Source organism: Lepidochelys kempii, chromosome 8 (assembly GCF_965140285.1).
Source record: "Lepidochelys kempii isolate rLepKem1 chromosome 8, rLepKem1.hap1, whole genome shotgun sequence".
NCBI lineage: Eukaryota > Metazoa > Chordata > Testudines > Cheloniidae > Lepidochelys > Lepidochelys kempii.
Genome location: NC_136387.1, coordinates 70483342 through 70502479, shown reverse-complemented (window position 1 = coordinate 70502479; position 19138 = coordinate 70483342). Strand labels below are relative to the sequence as shown.

The following is a 19138-nucleotide window of genomic DNA, read 5'->3' as shown; positions in this document are numbered from 1 at the left end:
GAAACTCTGTGACAAAAGCATCAGTTTCTCCTGCTACTCCCTCTTCAGTGTTTCCTACCTCGTGAGTCTTCACAGCACAGCCAAGAATGAAGGGGCAGTTGAGCTCCCCCCAGGCAAAGAAAGGTGGGGAGCCACACTCCTCTTTCTCTAAGCATATGTGTACTGTGGAGCTGGAAGGTGTAACTTCCAGTTCAAGGAGACATATCTGTTCTAGCTGTGATTAAGCTAGTGAGCTAAAAATAGAAGTGTCACCACAGTGGAACACATGGCAGGAAAGGCTTGTTAGTTAAGTATGTACCAGGATCATATTCGGGGTAACTACATTTCTGTTCTTAGCATGTTAGCTCATGTATGTCTCCTCAAGCTGGAATTCACACCTTCCAGCTCCAGTGTAGATACACCCTAATTCTGCTTGACTGCATTTTAATGTTTTCTAATATTTATTATTCATACTCTAGTTACAGGCAATACAAATCTCATACCTGCTCTGCTGAGTGACTCTTGAATATACATATGCATGAACTGAATACCAAACAGTTCCCGTTCCTCCTCCTCTTCAGTATTCTTGCATGGGGGAAGTGTTACCTGCAGCTGCAGTGGGTTGTCTCTGAAGTTGACAAATCTGGTAATTCAACAGAAAACATGACTCTCGGAGGTCCTTTCCCCCCCAACAGAGAATAACTGTTTGAAAACTAAATTAGGCTTCACTGAACAGTGCTTCAGCAAAAGAAAATGTAATTAAGGGCAATTTCTCAGGACATTATCTTTCAAGTAGTTTCTCTACTTAATGGTAGTGTGTTATGTGTTTTTCTTAACTGATTTAGAAATAGTCTTCATCTGAACATTATTTACATCACTTCTTAAAATGGTTTCTGTACCAAACTTGTAGTTTGTACAGTTTAACAAGGAATCCCTATCATGTTTAATATTTTGTGCACACACTTGAAAATATAGGCCTTAGTACCTGTGATCAGTGCCAAGGCCAGTTCAGGCAAATCTAGGATCTCCAGTGAACAAATTCTGGTGTTCTTACTATCCCTATGTTTATTTAAGTACATGTTTGTACTGCACAGTAAGATAATGTTATACATTTTCATAATATTTTGACATCCGGATACAGAAGCAAATGTTCACTCTGAAACCAGAACAAAATATTAAAATTAGATCTATTGCACATGAGAATTTTTATTTTTGGTCATGAAAACCTGCTGCAGAGTTTATGCATCCCTAGATATAGTAGCATCCCCAGATAACTTGAAACTTAGGATTTGCCATACTGCATCAGACCAGGTGGGTATGAACTCAACTGGCTATCCCGAGCCCCCGCTCATGCTACCTGGCTGCACTGCTATTTTTATCGTAGTAGCTCAAGCAGCACTTGCTCAGGTACGTGTACGCAAGCTGGGAATTACACCCTCAGCTTTCAGTGGAGACATAGCCTTAGTCTGGTATCCTGTCTCTGAGAATGGTGAATACCAAATACTTAAGAGAAAGCAACAAGAACCCTGCCATAGTGAATAAAAAAACAATCTGCCCATGAGGATTCGAAATGAGTTTTCCCCTATCAGTTCCTAGTTAGCATCTTGAAGCATTAAGATTTATAGCTCACACATTTTTATCCTCAAATATAAACAGATATTCTCATTCATATCCTAACATCCTTTTTTGAAGGATTTTAGGTTCTTGACCTCACTGATACCTTGTGGCAGTGAATTCCCCAGGTGAAATGTATGTTTTATAAAAAGTTCTCCTTTTATTAGTTTCTAATTGTTGCTTTTCAATTTTTGTCCCTTGTTCTTGTGTTATGAGAGAGGCTAAAATAGTGATGCCCAACTGTTCCACTGAAAGCCAGCATCCACAACCCTCACAGATCAAGAAGAGCCTAAAGATTCCTTTAATCTTTGGGACTCTAAATATTTACATTTGCAATAAATCCATTTGGTGAAATGAAGGAACTCAATACTGTCACAAAACTTTCTGGGCCAGATTCTCACCTGGCATAAATCTGTAGTTCCACTGATTTCAATGGAGCTATACAAGTTCACACCAGCTGAGGATCTGGCTCCCTATCTCCTCTTTGTTATACAGCAGTCTGCACCATATGATGTAGGGGAATTTTTAAAGGCAGCCTTCAGGTGCCTGCAGTGTTGTTGATATTTTACCTGAGATTTGTCATTTGTTGCATGCAAGCAGGAATATCCCGGAGTTTGTTGTTGCTGAGGACAAGCGTACTCAGATTTTTCATATTACTGATGGTTTCTGGTAAATGGGTTATTTCATTCCGTTGGAGCCATAAAGTATGTAGGTTCTCCATTCTGTAGAAGTAGAGGTTTCTACAATTAATCCAGCATTAGGGAATACTTGATGATTAACTATTAATTTAAAGGAGTTGATTCACTTCAACAGTCATGTATCTGATATAAAGAATGCAGTAACGCTTAACAGTCTTGGAGCATGTGTAATTCTGTGGGCAAGTTAATGACAGAAAGGTAAGGGAGGTGTCATTTGATTCATAAAATCTACAGAATCATAATTTCAGTGATTTCATCTGAACTTTATTTATATCACTTCTTAAAACGGTTCCTATGTTGAACATGTAGTTTGTACAGTTTAACAGAGAGCTGGGCTAACTAGTGGGATGACTAAGTTTGAAGGGGATGCAGAAATTGGCATCTGCATCCTTGGCTCATGCACATGTTCAATGGTGTCACCCTACGGCATAGTAGAAGGGATGTGCTGCCCTCCCCAGCTCCACACCACTGATTGGTGGAAATTTTGATGATACAGTGTGATACATTTGAAAGCCTTTTCTCCCACAGTCACAAAATTACCAAATATGGCAAACCTAGAACAATTATGTAGAACACATGTAGATATATATTCAAGAAAAATCAACTTTTTAAATTATATTTTAACATAGGGATGCATTGATTGTCTAAAAAGGACATTAATCTTAGGAACACAGGTTAAAGATAGGTTTCAGAGTTGAAAATTTCTACAGCAAGATTTAACTTGACAACAGGAATTTAATGTCTTATGAAGTATCAACTCAGTTACAAGCAATTTTCCTTCTGAACAAAAAAAAAATTAGTTCTCGTAATGAAATATTCTGCTTTGAGATATTCCAGTTATTTTAACAGTATAAGTAGATGATGCCATTTTAGAATAAGCAGCACAATGTTAAGTAGCTTGCTTTATTTTGTTATAAAGTCAACTTTGATACTTGTTAATATTTTAGAACAGAGTTGGGTAACTAGATTTTCAGTGCAGTGGAATTAAAACTAAGAATGTTTTTTTTACCTGTCAATGGTATCAGGGAGTTGCTGAAGTTTGTTGCTCCCCATGTCTAACCATTCTAGACTTGGCATGTTCAGGAGAGCTGAAGGGATGGTAGTAAACTGGTTCATACTCAGATCTACATGGTAAAGCTTCTTTAGGTCACTGAGCTAAATAGAAAAGGGAAGACTCATTAATATGATTCCTTACTGCACAGTCTGTACAAATGTGCATTAAGTGGTGTTCTATCAGAGCTGCTATTTAACCATCTTGGCCACAAAGACAGAAAAATTCTGAAAATACAACATGTTCTGGAATCCATGCCAGACAAGTGATTCTGAGTTGTATGAGATGAGACAGAGGGCCAGAATCTCATTTACACTATTGCTCCAGTGATGTAAAGGGACTTCAGTATAAATAAGAATCTGGTCTAGAGTCTTAAAATTTTTTTTTTGTCAGGAAACATTCAGTTGACTTCATAAAATAGGGTGACCGGACAGCAAGTGTGAAAAATTGGGACAGGGAGTGGGAGGTAATAGGAGCCTATAAAAGACAAAGCCCCAAATATCAGGACTGTCCCTATAAAATCAGGACGTCTGGTCACCCTATTATAAAATATTGCTAACATTGCTAGTCAAACAACAACCAGATAAATTTGGTAATGTCTGGTATTCAGTTAATATTCTATATTTATTTATTTTAAAGCTGCCCATTTGTCAGTTTTACAGACTTAATGTTTGGACTTAATTCTGCAAGGCACTGAGCACCCTCAGTCTCCAGTAAAGTCTGTGGGAATTGAGGTTACTTTAATACCTGTCAGTGCTATAATTTTTGTAACAAATAAATATCAGAAGTATTTGGTTACTTTGTAGCCATGGGACTGATACGGAGATATGGATCCCTTTTCACATGTATGTCATCGGTTATGATTCAGCCCAGGTAAGCAGAGAGCAAAAGTTATTACACTCAGCTGTTCTGTATCTGCGAAAGGAGTTAATTCACTTCCTTGTGCACATGCAGCTGTCTGTATCACACAAATCACTATCACAAGCAGCAGTCTTTGTAGAGAGACCAGTAATTGAATGGGGAGGGAATGAACTATACCAGGGTGGCCAAACTTACTCACCCTCCAAGCCACATGACAATCTTCAGAAGTTCAAGAGATGGGATGCGCCTGCCGAGGCTCAGGGCTTCAGCCACGCAGGAGCTGCCTGGCAGAGCTCAGGGCTTCAGCCCCGCTTCTGCTGAAGCTCCAAGTGCTGGCAAGCATGCCCCACGAGGTAGAAGCCCCTAGCCCAACCTCCCTGCCGCAGGGCAGAAGCCCCAAGCTCCCCCCCAACCCCAGTCTGGTAGGCAGAGGATATGGGGGATCCGCGAGCCACACTTTAACTGTAAAATAGCCACCTATGATTCGCGAGCCACAGTTTGGCCACCCTGAACTATGCTCTCACCCTTAAAGGTGACTTCTCTAAGGTCATACTTGAGCCAGTGGACCAGATCCTCAGCTGGTGTAAAACAGCATAGTTTAATTAAAATCAATGGCCTGATGCCAGTTTACACCAGCTAAGCTGCTGGCCTATTATTTATATACTCCCCTGTAAGCCTTTGCAAAATTAGGCTCAGTTCCTGCCAAAATTTAGTTACTCATATGGTTAGTCCCATTGGCTCCCATGGAACTACTCATATAAACAAAGTTTATGCATATTGTTAAATATTTGTAAAATCAATGTTTTAAAAATAAAGTGAAAACAACCCATCTGTTGGACAGTTCGTGCAAGACTTTCCAGTGGAAGTGTACTATGTCATTTTAAAGTCTAGAAGAAAACAGAAGTTCACATTTTTTTCCTGAGAATAATTTTTTTAGCTAGTGAAAACATTTAATAGATACCTATAAATAAAAGTAATGGTTCTTCTCAAACCTGAAGTGGAAGGTCACAGATATCCCTGTTCACAGCCAGTTCCAGTCTTCCCAGGCTGATGCAGTTACTTAGCTCTTTCGGAACAGACTTAATTTTATTATAACTGAGAAGCAGCTCTTGGAGGTTAGGCAGTTGGCCTGCAAAGGCAATAATCAAAGAGAATGCACCTGAATATTGGGTCTGAGGAATAAATTAAACCTTTCAGCTGTGAAGTACAGGGGTTAAACCTTACTGTATTGTGTTGGCTCATTAGCGTAGTGTGAGTGCTCTTGGTCTACTTGAAATAAAGACGCAGTTAATGAAAATTATGGGATTTGGTGTGACAGCTGCTTAATCCAGAAGCAGTGCTCCAACTGAGGCCTGGTCTACACTATGGGGTTAGGTCGAATTTAGCCGCATTAGGTCGATTTAAGAATGACTGCGTTCACACAACCAACCCCATTCCATCGACCTAAAGGGCTCTTAAAATGGACTTTTGTACTCCTCCCTGACGAGGGAAGTAGCGCTAAAATAGACCTTGCTGGGTCGAATTTGGGGTAATGTGGACGCAAATCGACGGTATTGGCCTCTGGGAGCTATCCCAGAGTGCTCCATTGTGACTGCTCTGGACAGCACTTTGAACTGTGATGCACTAGCCAGGTACACAGGAAAAGCCCCAGGAACTTTTGAATTTCATTTCCTGTTTGGTCAGTGTGGCAAACTCAGCAGCACTGGTGACCATGCAGTCCCCCCAGAATTGCAAACGAGCTCCAGCATGGACCAAAAGGGAGACACTGGATCTGATTGCTGTATGGGGAGAAGCATCTGTGCAGGCCAAACTCCGATCAAAAAGAAGAAATGCAAATATATTTGCCAAAATCTCACAGGGCATGTTGGACAGAGGCTACAATAGGGACACACAGCAGTGCTGCTTGAAAGTTGAGGAGCTCAGGCAAGCCTACCAAAAGACAAAGGAGGCAAACGGTTGCTCCGGGTCAGAGCCCCATACATGCCGCTTCTATGATCAGCTGCATGGCATTCTAGGAGGGGACCCTACCACTACCCCACCACTGTCTGTCGACACCTCCAAGGGGGGAGTCTCACACAACAGGGAGGAGGATTTGGGGGATGAGGAGGAGGAGAATGCACAGCAGGCAAGCGGTGAATCCGTTCTCCCCAGCAGCCAGGACCTTTTCATCACCCTGGAGCCAATACCCTCCCTAGCGGGATCCCCGACCCCAAAGCCAGAGAAGGCACCTCTGGTGAGTGAACATTTGTAACTACAGTACAGGGTTTAAAAGCAATTGTGTTTAATGTTTGATTTGCCCTGAAGAATTGGGATGATCTCCTGGAGGTACTCTGAAAGCCTTTGCAGAAGGTTTCTGGGGAGGGCTGCCTTATTTCCTCCTCCACGGTATGACACTTTACTACACCAAGTATTCTGGAATCACTGCAGCACAAAGCATGGCAGCAAATGGTCCTGGGTTTTGGTCGCATTCAAGCAACATTCGGTCTATATCTTTCTGTGTTAGCCTCAGTAGAGTGATATCATTCATGGTCACCTGGTTGAAATAGGGGAATTTTTGTAAGGGAACAGTAAAAGGACCCTGTTCATGCTGGGCTGTTTGCGCTTGGCTAAAAGGGATCATCCTGGAGAACAGACACATGGTGGGGTGGGGGGAGGCGTGTGCTGCACATCCACCCGAAAACCGCAACCCCTCCTTTTAAATGTGAAACCCAATCCATTGCTTGCTCTGGGAAAGGAGGGCACTGCAGTTTGAAAACATTCCCACATGTTATGAAGGCATAAGAAGCCAACCCTGCGTATCAAAAGGCTTACCATGGCTGACTGGAAACCGAATTCTGTTGCCCAGCCGTGTGTGATGTGTCACCCTACCGGCAGGTGCGCACTATAAACGATCAAATGGGACCTTGTATCTAAAGCATATGTGCTGTCTGCTGTCAATTGCTTGACTCACTGTGGAAGAGTCTCCCTTTTGTTCTCTGAAATGTATCATCTTAAATTTTACTCTCCCTTTTTATCTCTTCCCAGGTGCAAATGTTTCTACGCTCCCCCTATCATCTCCGTCCCAGAGGCTATCGCAGATTAGAAGGCAAAAAAAACGCACTCGCAATGACATGTTTTCCGAGCTCATGCAGTCCTCCCGTACTGATAGGGCACAGCTTAATACATGGAGGCATTCAGTGGCAGAGACCAGGAAAGAATTAAGTGAGCGCAAAGAGCAGAGGCAGGACGCGATGCTGAGGCTAATGGGGGAGCAAACGGACATGATGAAAGGTTTCAGAGTAGCAGCCATGTTAGTCTGTATTTGCAAAAAGAAAAGGAGTATTTGTGGCACCTTAGAGACTAACAGATTTATTTGAGGATAAGCTTTCGTGAGCTACAGTGCATCCGATGAAGTGAGCTGTAGCTCACGAAAGCTTATGCGCAAATAAATTTGTTAGTCTCTAAGGTGCCACAAGTACTCCTTTTCTTTTTGGACATGATGAAGTGTCTGTTGGGGGAGCAAACGGAGATGATGAAGCATCTGTTGGAGCTGCAGGAAAGCCAACAAGAGCACAGACCCCCGCTGCATAACCGCATGCCGTCCTCCCCAAGTTCCATGGCCACCTCACCCAGATGCCCAAAAACATGGGGGGCGAGGCTCTGCGCACCCAGCCACTCCACTCCAGAGGATGGCCCAAGCAACAGAAGGCTGTCATTCAAACAGTTTGATTTTTAGCGTGGCTACAATAAACAATGTGGCCTTGTCCTTCCCTTCTCCCGCACCCCACCTGGGCTACCTTGTCCGTTATCTCATTTTTGTTTTAATTAATAAAGAAAGAATGCATGGTTTCAAAACAATAGTTACTTTATTTAGAAGTGGGGAGGGTGGTTGGCTTACAGGGAATTAAAATGAGCAAAGGGGGTGGGTTTGCATCAAGAAGAAACACACACAACTGACACACCGAAGCCTGGCCAGTCATGAAACTGGTTTTCAAAGCCTCTCTGATGCACAGTGCGCCTTGCCATGCTCTTCTAATTACCCTGCTGTCTGGCTGCTCAAAATCGGACACCAGGCAATTTGCCTCAACCTCCCACCCTGTCATAAATGTCTTCCCCCTTACTCTCACAGATATTATGGAGCACACAGCAAGCAGCAATAACAATAGGAATGTTGGTTGCGTTGAGGTCTGATCTAGTCAGCAAACAGCGCCAGCAAGCTTTTAAACATCCAAAGGCACATTCTTCCACCATTCTGCTCTTGCTCAGCCTATAGTTGAACTGCTCCTTACTACTGTCCAGGCTGCCTGTGTAAGGCTTCATGAGCCATGGGAGCAAGGGGTAGGCTGGATCCCCAAGGATAACTATTGGCATTTCAACATCCCAATGGTAATTTTCTGGTCTGGGAAGTAAGTCCCTTCTTGCAGCTGCTTGAACAGCCCGGAGTTCCTAAATATGCGAGCGTCATTCATCTTTCTTGGCCATCCCACGTTGATGTCGGTGAAATGTCCCTTGTGATCCACCAGTGCTTGCAGCACCATTGAGAAGTACCCCTTGGGGTTCACATACTGGTTGGCAAGGTGGTCCAATGCCAAGATGGGGATATGCGTTCTGTCTATCGCCCCACCACAGTTTGGGAACCCCATTGCAGCAAAGCCATCCAGTATGACCAGCACATTTCCCAGAGGTACTACCCTTGATAACAGAACATCAATGATTGCATTGGCTGCTTGGATCACAGCAGCCCCCACAGTAGACTTGCCCACTCCAAATTGATTCCCGACTGACTGGTAGCTGTCTGGCGTTGCAAGCTTCCACATGGCTATCGCCACTCGCTTCTCAACTGTCAGGGCAGCTCTCATCTTGGTATTCCTGCACTTCAGGGTGGGGGACAGCAACTCACAGAGTTCCAGGAAAGTGGCCTTATGCGTGCAAAAGTTTCACAGCCATTGTGAATCATCCCATACCTGCAACACTATGTGGTCCCACCAGTCTGCGCTTGTTTGCCTGGCCCAGAATCGGTGTTCCACTGTATCAACCAGCCCCACTGCCACCATGAGGTCCCAATTGCCACAGCCCATGCTTTCAGGAACATCTGTGTCCATGTCCTCATCAAAATCCTCCTCTTGCTAGCATCTCTTAGCCTGGTTCTGTGTATACTCCAGGATAATGCGCAATGTGTTTACAATGCTCACAACAGCAGCGGTGACGGTGAGCTGAGCGTGCTCCATGCTTGCAGTGGTATGGCGTCTGCACGGGTAACCCAGGAAAAAAGGCACAAAATGATTGTCTACCGTTGCTTTCACGGAGGGAGGGGCGACTTAAGACATACCCAAAACCACCTGCAACAATGTATTTGCCCCATCAGGCACTGGGAGCTTAACCCAGAATTCCAATGGGCAGCAGAGACTGCAGAAACTGTGGGATAGCTCTGTAAGTCGATCCTAGCCACGGTAGTGAGGACGCACTCTGCCGACTTAATGCGCTTAGTGGAGACATACGCAATCGACTGTATAAAATCGACCTAATTTCGTAGTGTAGACATACCCCCAGTAACATAGAATGGCTTGTTTTTGTTGTTGTTTTTAAATACCACTTACCAATCTCTTTAGGTACCTTTTCAATGGCATTTCGGGATAGGTCCAGTACAATGAGATTTTGAAACCTTCCAATGAATTCAGGAATTTTCACCAAACTAATTCTGTGAAGCTGCCATTCCTGGAGGTGGTTCAGTTTCAGTAAGCAAGAAGGTAACATCTAAAAATAATAAAAAATAAAATCAGAAGGAAATTCCACTGAGTTTATGGAATGACAATAGACTAATTGTTAGTATAGGAAGATTTTGGAAAAATGGACATTTAGAGTTACGCTAGAGAGGAAGGAAACAGTTTTGTTTTTCTGATCAGTAGACCATATAACATGCAAAAATTAATTCCCATTACACCTCAAGAATAACCAGCCCTTCTGTTTGCACCCAGAACTTAGGCACCTGCACTGCTAAGACAGCAATGCAAGATCCCAGAACCAAAACAAACAAAAATGTTTGAACTTAAATGATGTTTAGTGTCTGTCATGTGGATTTTATAACATCTGTTCAAAACAAAATGACATTGTTAGGTAACTGCACTGTAGAATGTATTTACATGTTTTATGTTTAAAAAGGTATATTTTATATACCTATAACTTCCAAGATTGTACAACATTTCTAAATAATTGCTTGCTATAAAATGATTATAGAATAGATTTAGTAATTTAGTTTGAAATTCAATGCTCTGAGTGGGTTATACAGGATTTGTGTGGGATGGAGGGACTGTGGTTTGTAGGGAATTAAATCTTTCCCAAACTGCTGTGTAAGACATATCACCTCCCTGGACTGGAGCAGGCACCATGGCTGTTACAGTGTAAGCTGAAGTCACACCTTCACCAGCCTGTACCTGATCCAACTCCCATCAGTGCCAATGGAAAGATTCCCAATGACTTAACAGGAAAATTGGCTCAGGCATCTTGTCTTCAACTTCTCCTTCATGGTGGACACTGGAACTAGCATAAAGCCAGTACTGCAACCTGCAGGGTCCACCCTGCCACATACTCTGCAGCTGCCCACCTTTCATGCACTGGAACCATAGTGGTCCCACTGTTCTGAGAGCCTCTATGCCATTGGATGAATTTCACCCTTAGAAAGAGAAGAGAAAAAACCCCAAGAAATCTTTTCATTTTCACGTTTACAACACGTGACTTTCACATTACAATATATATCTGTGTAGTTCTGGGGCATTAGCAAAATTAATACTTCTTGAATGAAATGCATAAGACATAAAATACCATTAAGTTTTCCTGTTCATGTTGGAAGACTTTCTGGGCTGTGGGTTAGTGGTGAAATTACTTAGCATTCAATATTCTTCTGTTAGAATAAGCAAGTTTAGTTTCAATACAATCAGGTTTTATTTACATTCACAGCAATAATTCAACTCTCTGTCCCTGATCATCTGTGTACTGTGCTGAGCATATTGTGGGTACTTAATAGAGGAAAAGTAAGATAAGTAATATAATATAATATAATATAAAAGTAATATAAGCTGGGCTAAAGATGTAAAATAGCTTAACTCTGTAATCACTAACCATGCAACCCAAACAATTTCCTATTAATATTACCTTCCATTCTTCTTGTTCTATCTTTAATATAACCCTTCCATCTTCAGTGATGACTTTTTCTTTGAGCTTGGCTAAACTGACTCTTTCTTCCCAGACAAGCGTCAGTCTACAAAACAAAGAACTCTTTTTAGTTGTGCAGCTATTAATATGAGCAACATTTACTATCCTATTTTGATTGCCTCTTTTTGGCGAGAAGCCTTCATGGAGGTCAGACAAGTATTTATCTTCATGGGATGCTAGATACACTTTGGGAGGGCTGAAAATGTAGCAGTTCATTGGCTTAGAGCATTTACAGGCATTCTAATGTTTTGGGTAGTGTAAAATGTTTTGCAATTCTGTGAAATCATATTTTAAAATCTGTATGAAGTAAATTATTTTATAGAGATAAACTAACTTATTCCATCAAGTTTTATAATGTTTCACCAAGAACAACAGGGGAAAAAAATAATGTAAGGGGACTGACCCAAAGATCATTCATTTTAAGGGAAGCTTGTAGTTTTTTTATGGGTGGGAGAAGCACTAAACTTCCTTAATCTTTTCATTTACACAGCCTCTAGCTGCTATAACATAGATTATCCATCCACAGACAGTAATCTGGTCACAGACAAAGGAGAGTTGACTTCTTTACATCCATATGTATGAAGTCCGCTTGAATTCAAGTAAAGTTCATGCAAGTCATCATAGACTAATAACTAAAGTTAAGAGAGCAAAATAATATTAAGTGGAGACTGTTTCTAAATGGAGGGCACTTGTCAACAACTCGTGCTATAAAAACATGAAGAATTTCTTTAACACTAGTGCAGCTCTATGAAGACAGTGGACACTACTGTAGTTTGATATATATGCCAGCAGAATCAACAGATGCACTAATTTCTATCTTCAGTTGAACGTAATTCTCCGGTAGACCTGAGTCTACAATCAGATTCCTTTCAATGAGAATTTTAAAACCTCAAAAATTGCAGGATTGGATCTTGCATGTTCCAGAAAAGACCAACCATATCTCCTGTGTTTAGTTTCACATTTCTTCCTAACTGCTTAGGAACATACCTGCCTACAGCCCTCTGTCTGAATTCCTTTTCCTTCCGTAGTTCTTCATTTATTTTCTGAATTCTCACTTCCCAAAGTGTCTTAACAGCAGAGAACGAGCCAATGCATGGTGCAGTTTCAGTCATGGTTCTTACACATTCCAGTTCAGCCATAGGTATCTGCTTTTGAATAGTAGTACACTGATTGCCAGCATCATTATAATCCAACATATGAGCTGGACATGCCAGGAGGAGACATCAAGGTAAAAAAATTGATATGCCTGTTTGATTAATTAAACACAGTCAATCAGTAAGCAGAGCTGATGGAACTCACGTCAACTGACTCCTGTCACGTATATAGAATATTTAATCATGTGTTCCTAGTTACCTCGTCATATAATACAAGAATAAGGAGAGAAGAACAGCCAGACCAAAGGTCCATCTAGCCCAGTATCCTGTCTTCCGACAGTGACCAATGCCAGGTGCCCCAAAGGGAATGAACAGAACAGGTAATCATCAAGTGATCCATCCCCTGTCACGCATTCCCAGCTTCTGGCAAAGAGAGGCTAGGGACACCATCCCTGCCCATCCTGGCTAATAGCCTTTGGGGGATCGATCTTCCATGAACTTATCTAGTTATTTTTTGAACCCTGTTATAGTCTTGGCCATCACAACATCCTCTGGCAAGGAGTTCCACAGGTTGACTGTGCATAGTGTGGAAAAATACTTCCTTTTGTTTGTTTTAAACCTGCTGCCTATTAATTTCATTTGGAGATCCCTAGTTCTTGTGTTATGAGGAGTAAATAACACTTCCTTATTTACTTTCTCCATACCAGTCATGACTTTATAGACCTCTATCATATCCCCCCTTAGTTGTCTCTTTTCCCAGTCTTATTAATCTCTCCTCATACGGAAGCCGTTCCATACCCCTAATAATTTTTGTTGCTCTTTTCTGACCCTTTTCCAATTCCAATATTCAATTAAGTTGAAAGGTAAAAACAGCGAGAAGATCATACATTCCACTCAGCACAGAATTAGCCTGTGGAATTCACTGCCATGAGCTGTCATTGAGTCCAAGAGCTTGGTAGGATTCAAAAAAGGTCAGAGTCTAATACAGATTATGAGAACATCCACAGTGACATAAACCAAGATTAAAAAGTATAAGGGTTAACCTTTATGCTTCAGGGGATCAGTCAACCAATAATTGCCTGGGGTTAGGAAGAAAGCTGCCATATAGGCCAGCTACTAATAATAGCCTGTTCGAAGGCTTCTTGAACATTCTGGTACTGGTGCCTGACAGGAAGGACACCTGGTCATTCCTGTGCTCCTGCCTGGAACGGTTCCTCTCAGCCACTCTTGTATCGGGTTTTTGTATTCTAGTAATGGGCTAGAACCATGAAGTTCAGATCTGGCACTGAACTCTCCCAAAGTTTGGGGCAGGGTTAGATTGGGCATATAGATTTGCAGGTCTCTGTAGTAATGCTAAGCCCACACTAAACATTGCATCTCATTTTTTATTATAAATGCCTCCTACTTGGTGGGAGAGAGAGAGGGAATACTGTCTCAAACACCCCGCTCCAGTCTGAAAAGCCTGAGAACGTTTTTTTCCCAGCCAGATAGACAGCTTGCCCTCCAACAACGAAAGGGAAATATCAATCTTTTCCCTATAAGTATCTTTCTTCCAATGGCCAGTGCAGAGTCACTTGTCTGAAGGAATCTTTCCCAGCATGCTTTTCTTTTAGCTGGCCTTTTAAAGGTGGCAGAGCCAAACCAGCTGCTGCACTACAATGGCTATTTGGTACCTACTTGCTAGATATTTCTGCAGCCAAGCTGATAATGTTGTCCCTTTCTCCTATGTTTTCCCTTTCTCTTATTATTGCAGTGGTGTATCAATAGCCAGATTGTATATAGGGACTTACATCAAAGAAATATAGAAGAATACAAACAGGTAGAAAAAGTATAAAGAAATGAAGACTTGAAAATGGCTCCTCATTGGAAAGAACGTATAGACTGGAGAATGAAGTTCCTCTGGAGCTACAATGATGTAAAAAAGAATTTGGCCCAACTATTTTTGCACTGCTAATGCTTAACGTGCTGTCAGAATAGAAGCTGTTGAGGGGAAGATGGAGGTTTTGACAGCTGGGGCTGCTGATGCCCAGGAAGGTGTGAGAGGTAGTTTAGTTTTGGCACTCCCAAAAAGTAGCTAAGGCTTTTTTTGCAATGGAGAATGGATGCATCTTCCTCTTCTTCTCTCCCCCCCATGGGTATGAACACAAACATCCTGATGTATATTCAGGGATTAACTCCCCACCCCAGTAGCCCTTACCAGTAACCAGCTATGCACTGCTCCTCATCCCAGTATCTGCGTTTGCACCCAACATGACTATACACATTAGCTAAAGGTTTCTGTTAAATGATTCATAACTGAATTTAAATTATTATTAGTAGGCTTCAGAGTTAACTCTCATGGAGACAGCTCAGTCAGTTCCTGCTTCTCATAACTATTATTTTAGGCTGTTTGGAGACTGGGAAAACAACATTCCAGCAGTTGACATTCAGTTCAAATTCTTGTACTATAAACTTATGTCATGTCAGGAACTGTGTTTGCTACCTAACTTAAGGGGCCCCCAGCCCCTGACTGGGACTTCCAATGCTACTTGTAATACTAAAAATTTGAAGGTTCTGTGGCAGATGGTGGATTCTTCAGTAAATTGCTCAGCTACAGAAATCATGGAACACATGTGATCCCAAGTATAGGCTTTTGTTTTCAAACAGATGTAAGTATGTAACGAGAAGACTATGAAAAGCTGAAAGAAGAACGTTTTGACCCCACCCTTTATCCTTCTTTCTGGTAGACATGATAATACAATAGCGATCATGAACTGCCAGCAATTCAGAAGTGCATTCACAATTTTAGCTGTAAAATAACTGCAAATGTACTGTCTTGTAACCAGAGCTCCTGCCCATGATCACCTCCCCACATTCACTTCCAGACATATGGAAGCATTTTAGAACTTACCTAAATCATTTGCTGTATTCACAGATTTTCCACGACTCATTGATTTCTATGCAAGAGCAGAGCGAGGTTATGAATCTTTTCTGTGTTACTAATGTCTGTCTCTGATACAGACTCCAATTAAGTGAAATGTAATGCCAGCCCAGTTCTAATTTTAATCCATGACATTGCTGGGATATCACATGGGACTACTTTGCAAAGCCACAGAGCATTTACCACTGAATGTCTTGCCATTTTTTGGAACACAATAAGCTGTATAAACTGTTTATGGAATAAACAAACACAACAAACACAAATATCAATACTTGTGATCAAAAAGAACCAGTTAATATATTTGCTATGCCAAATAACACAAATCTAAACAAACTAGATTAGAGTTAGAATGACAATAGTTTGCTTTATACTGGCAATGCTTTGCTGCAAATAACACAGTTACAGAAAAATATTAAATATTTGGCTACTGTGAAAAGTATTATAAAGCAAAATTAAATCCTAAAATGCACTATATTTGGAAGAAAAAAGAGTTGCTTTATATTGTTCTGCTCAGTTACACTTGTAGTAAATTTAAACATTTGTGAAATTCCCAGACACTCTGCTATGCAGTTCTTTCTTTTCACAATAAAGTCCAGGGTACCCGCTGAACAGCGATAGTACTGAACCAAGAAGTAGTTCACTCAGTGCTTCTGGATGCAGAAGGAAGAATTTGAGATGTTTTGTTTTTGCTGGTTTTGGGGTTTTTTTTAAAAACTTTCATAAAGGGCCATATTGTCCTCCATGCAGGAAAAACCTGCAAAGGAAACTGAGTTTTACCTTGCAGGTATGATCCATCATGGGAGCTTGGATTAGTACAGGCAGAAGTTCGTCCTCTAAAACAGTGGTCTCCAAACTGGGGTGCGCGAGATTATTCCAGGGGGGGCGCAGCAGCAGTAGTGCCTCCGGATGGCCCTTCACTGTTTTTTTTTCTTTGGCGGCAGCTCTGCACGTCTGCGGCTGGTGTTCCCCTCTCGTGGCCCGCCTGCAGCAGGTCTTCCATTCTTCTTCCGTGGGTGGCGCGCCTGCGGCAGGTCTTCCAGTCTTCTTCCGTCTCAGGCAGGTCACCCTGGGGGTGTGCGAGCCAAAAAGTTTGGAGACCACTGCTCTAAAATGAGGGCTTTGTTGAAATCAGTATGAATCACAGGACACACAGCTCTCTGATGACCATCTGCTTTTCCCAAGGCAGTATAGTTCTCTCAGGAGAGTTTTGCTATTCTCTGGGACCATGGGTCTCGCTCTCTGGGAATAGGGATGTCATTAAGTTAAGAGAAAACCAGTGTACGACCAGTATGACAAGATCATAACTATATTAGGCTTCACAATCCCAGTGGAAATAAAGGGATGTGATGCTGTGGGGATTGGTCTCCCGCTCCGCTCCCTTTTCAGTCAGAAATCCCAACAGCTCATAGAACCTGCACAGAGGTTTCCACAGGATCAGGAGAAAGGGGAACTTGCATAGGGGATGCTGCTGTCCCTCCCTTCTACACTCCCACCCAAGCAGTACTTGACTGTGCTCCTGTTTGCATGACAATTCCATCTGATAAATATTAAAGGTGACCTTTCTGGGAAGTGGGGTGTGTCTCTCTACCTCAAAAAAGAAGCAGGCCACAACCTCATGGATCCTCCAAGAGCTGAGCACATCTCAGACATGGCTTCTGGAGAGGTCTATCCCCAGAGATTCTGTGCCCCTACGCTGGCTCAGGGGCCCCCCTCTTTGAGCTCCATGACCTCCTGTGAAGTCTAACCCCTGCACTGATTCCCAATGGGCTTAAGGGAATTGTGCACCCGGTTCCCAGCTCTGCCTATCTTGCCCACAGCCCATTGGATCCCAAGAGAGGGCTGTCTGAAGAACGGGACAGAAACCACAGATCACTGTTTGAAATAGAATCAGTAAAACGATGTCCTCCTTAATGACATTGCCCAAAAGAGTGCTTGTGAAGACAGTTTTTGTAATGTGGATTCATAACCACTATGTCAAATCCTCATCAAATGGCCATGATTTCCTGTCACTACCAACCTGGGCCAGATTAGAACTGGTTCCATGTGAAGGTAAAAGGCTCCATAATCCATCACCAACCCCCTGATCCCTGTTCGTTCCCCCCACATCCATTTTTAAAGATACCAACTGTACTCACTTTTCATTCTCTAAGATTTTTCTCTAATCTAGTTATTGAAAACTTTCCCAGTTTCCTTCCTGATTTAATTAACTACTCAGATAATTAGAGATGATTGCAGAAGATAGACTGCCCATTTTGTTAAGGATTTGACAGACAAAAATAGAAATCTGGCTGCCTTTGCTGGCAGAGTAGTTTAATCTATGTAAGGTATTTCTAAGGCACCTATCATGTTGTATCATTCCTTCAGCCCTTCAATTTGGTTCTCATCCATGGTCATAAGGTTTTTCACATGCTTCATTTGGATTGCAGCACTACAGCAATACAATTGATGGTGAGTAGCCTTTAGTCCGTGTCCTTTTGATAAGTCTCACGAGAGGTAGACTCCAAGCACTGCTTCTTTGTGATCTCAAATAGGAAGTAGAAGGTTTATTCTCCTGTTCAGGATTGTCTGCATGAAATTCCCAAATAAAAAGATCCAAAAGCACAAAGCTTGTCATGATATAAGTTTTATTAATAGAAAAATCAGATTAAAACGAATCTTGCCTTACACTGCAAAAGCTAATGCAGATAAAAACCAGCGTGCATAGGAACATGAGTAGTAGCTTACATTTCTGGTGTATATCCTCTCCCCACAGCTTTAGAGTTTCTTCCTCGCCCCCTTAAGCAGTTAGCACATCAGGGATTGGGTCTCTAGTCTCAAGTGTCTTGCATCTTCCCCCCCTTCCTTCTCATGGTCCCTCAGTTACACCTTTCAGGTTACTTATAGCTACTCACCACAGGGCCTTATCCACAAAGGAATTCAGCCAGATGTACCCTCCAGAGAGGAGATGAGTCTCTTATGAAATGTCCATTTTGACATCCCCAGATTGTTTGGTTACATTACAATGATTCTGTATTGTTTTTGCAACTCAACGTTCTCTGGAAAGTGCACGTACACAACAGTTTTTCTTTGCATCTTATTTACAAACCAGCATTCCCACTCTCCTAAAACAACATATATGCTATTTGTCCTGGGGGTGAAAACCTCAATCCTATTGACGGCCTGCCTTGCATATGAGTTTAGAGAGAATTTATCTAATTCTTATGCTCTGTTTACACAGATTCTATTTCATATCAAATATTCATCTGTTACACCTTGGTATCTGAACAAACAACAGCTGTCATAAAAAGAACAGGAGTACTTGTGGCACCTTAGAGACTAACAAATTTATTTGAGCATAAGCTTTCATGGGCTAAAATAGCTGTCATGTGCAAGGTGATGACAGTCTTTTAGAGCACCGTAGCTGTTGGCTAGGTTATGGTAATTATAAACAATGGTGGTAAGCAGTTATTTGTTTAGTGATGGAAAACCTAGTCATGGCATCCTTTTGCAGGTTGTTGCTTCCCAGAAGAAAAGTCTTAAGAGTATGTAAACAATTCTACATACTTTCAGCCTACCAGAGTGTGGTGCAAGTCAGTTCTACAGAGTTATTACAAAGAGTTGTTGGATACCAGTAAATATTCTGAAACTGTGCAGGAAGTTTCACTGCGCTGGGCATCACAACATGGGGAATAGATGGCCAGCCCTCTGTGGAGAAAGAGGTGGTTAGGGACTATTTAGAAAAGCTGGACGTGCA

The 19138-nt window shown here is 42.0% G+C and overlaps 1 protein-coding gene across 1 annotated transcript; it reads right to left on the bottom strand.

Annotated features, from left to right (window-relative positions):
- Positions 1–423: 423 nt before the first annotated feature.
- LRRC39 (leucine rich repeat containing 39) lies at positions 424–17049 on the bottom strand. The gene is given in 9 exon segments (XM_073358295.2): positions 424–622; positions 2163–2315; positions 3301–3446; positions 5196–5332; positions 9780–9936; positions 11332–11437; positions 12379–12637; positions 15376–15633; positions 16183–17049. Coding segments are annotated over 7 exon segments (1107 nt in total). The 5' UTR covers positions 12588–12637; positions 15376–15633; positions 16183–17049.
- Between the last annotated feature and the right edge of the window lie 2089 nt (positions 17050–19138).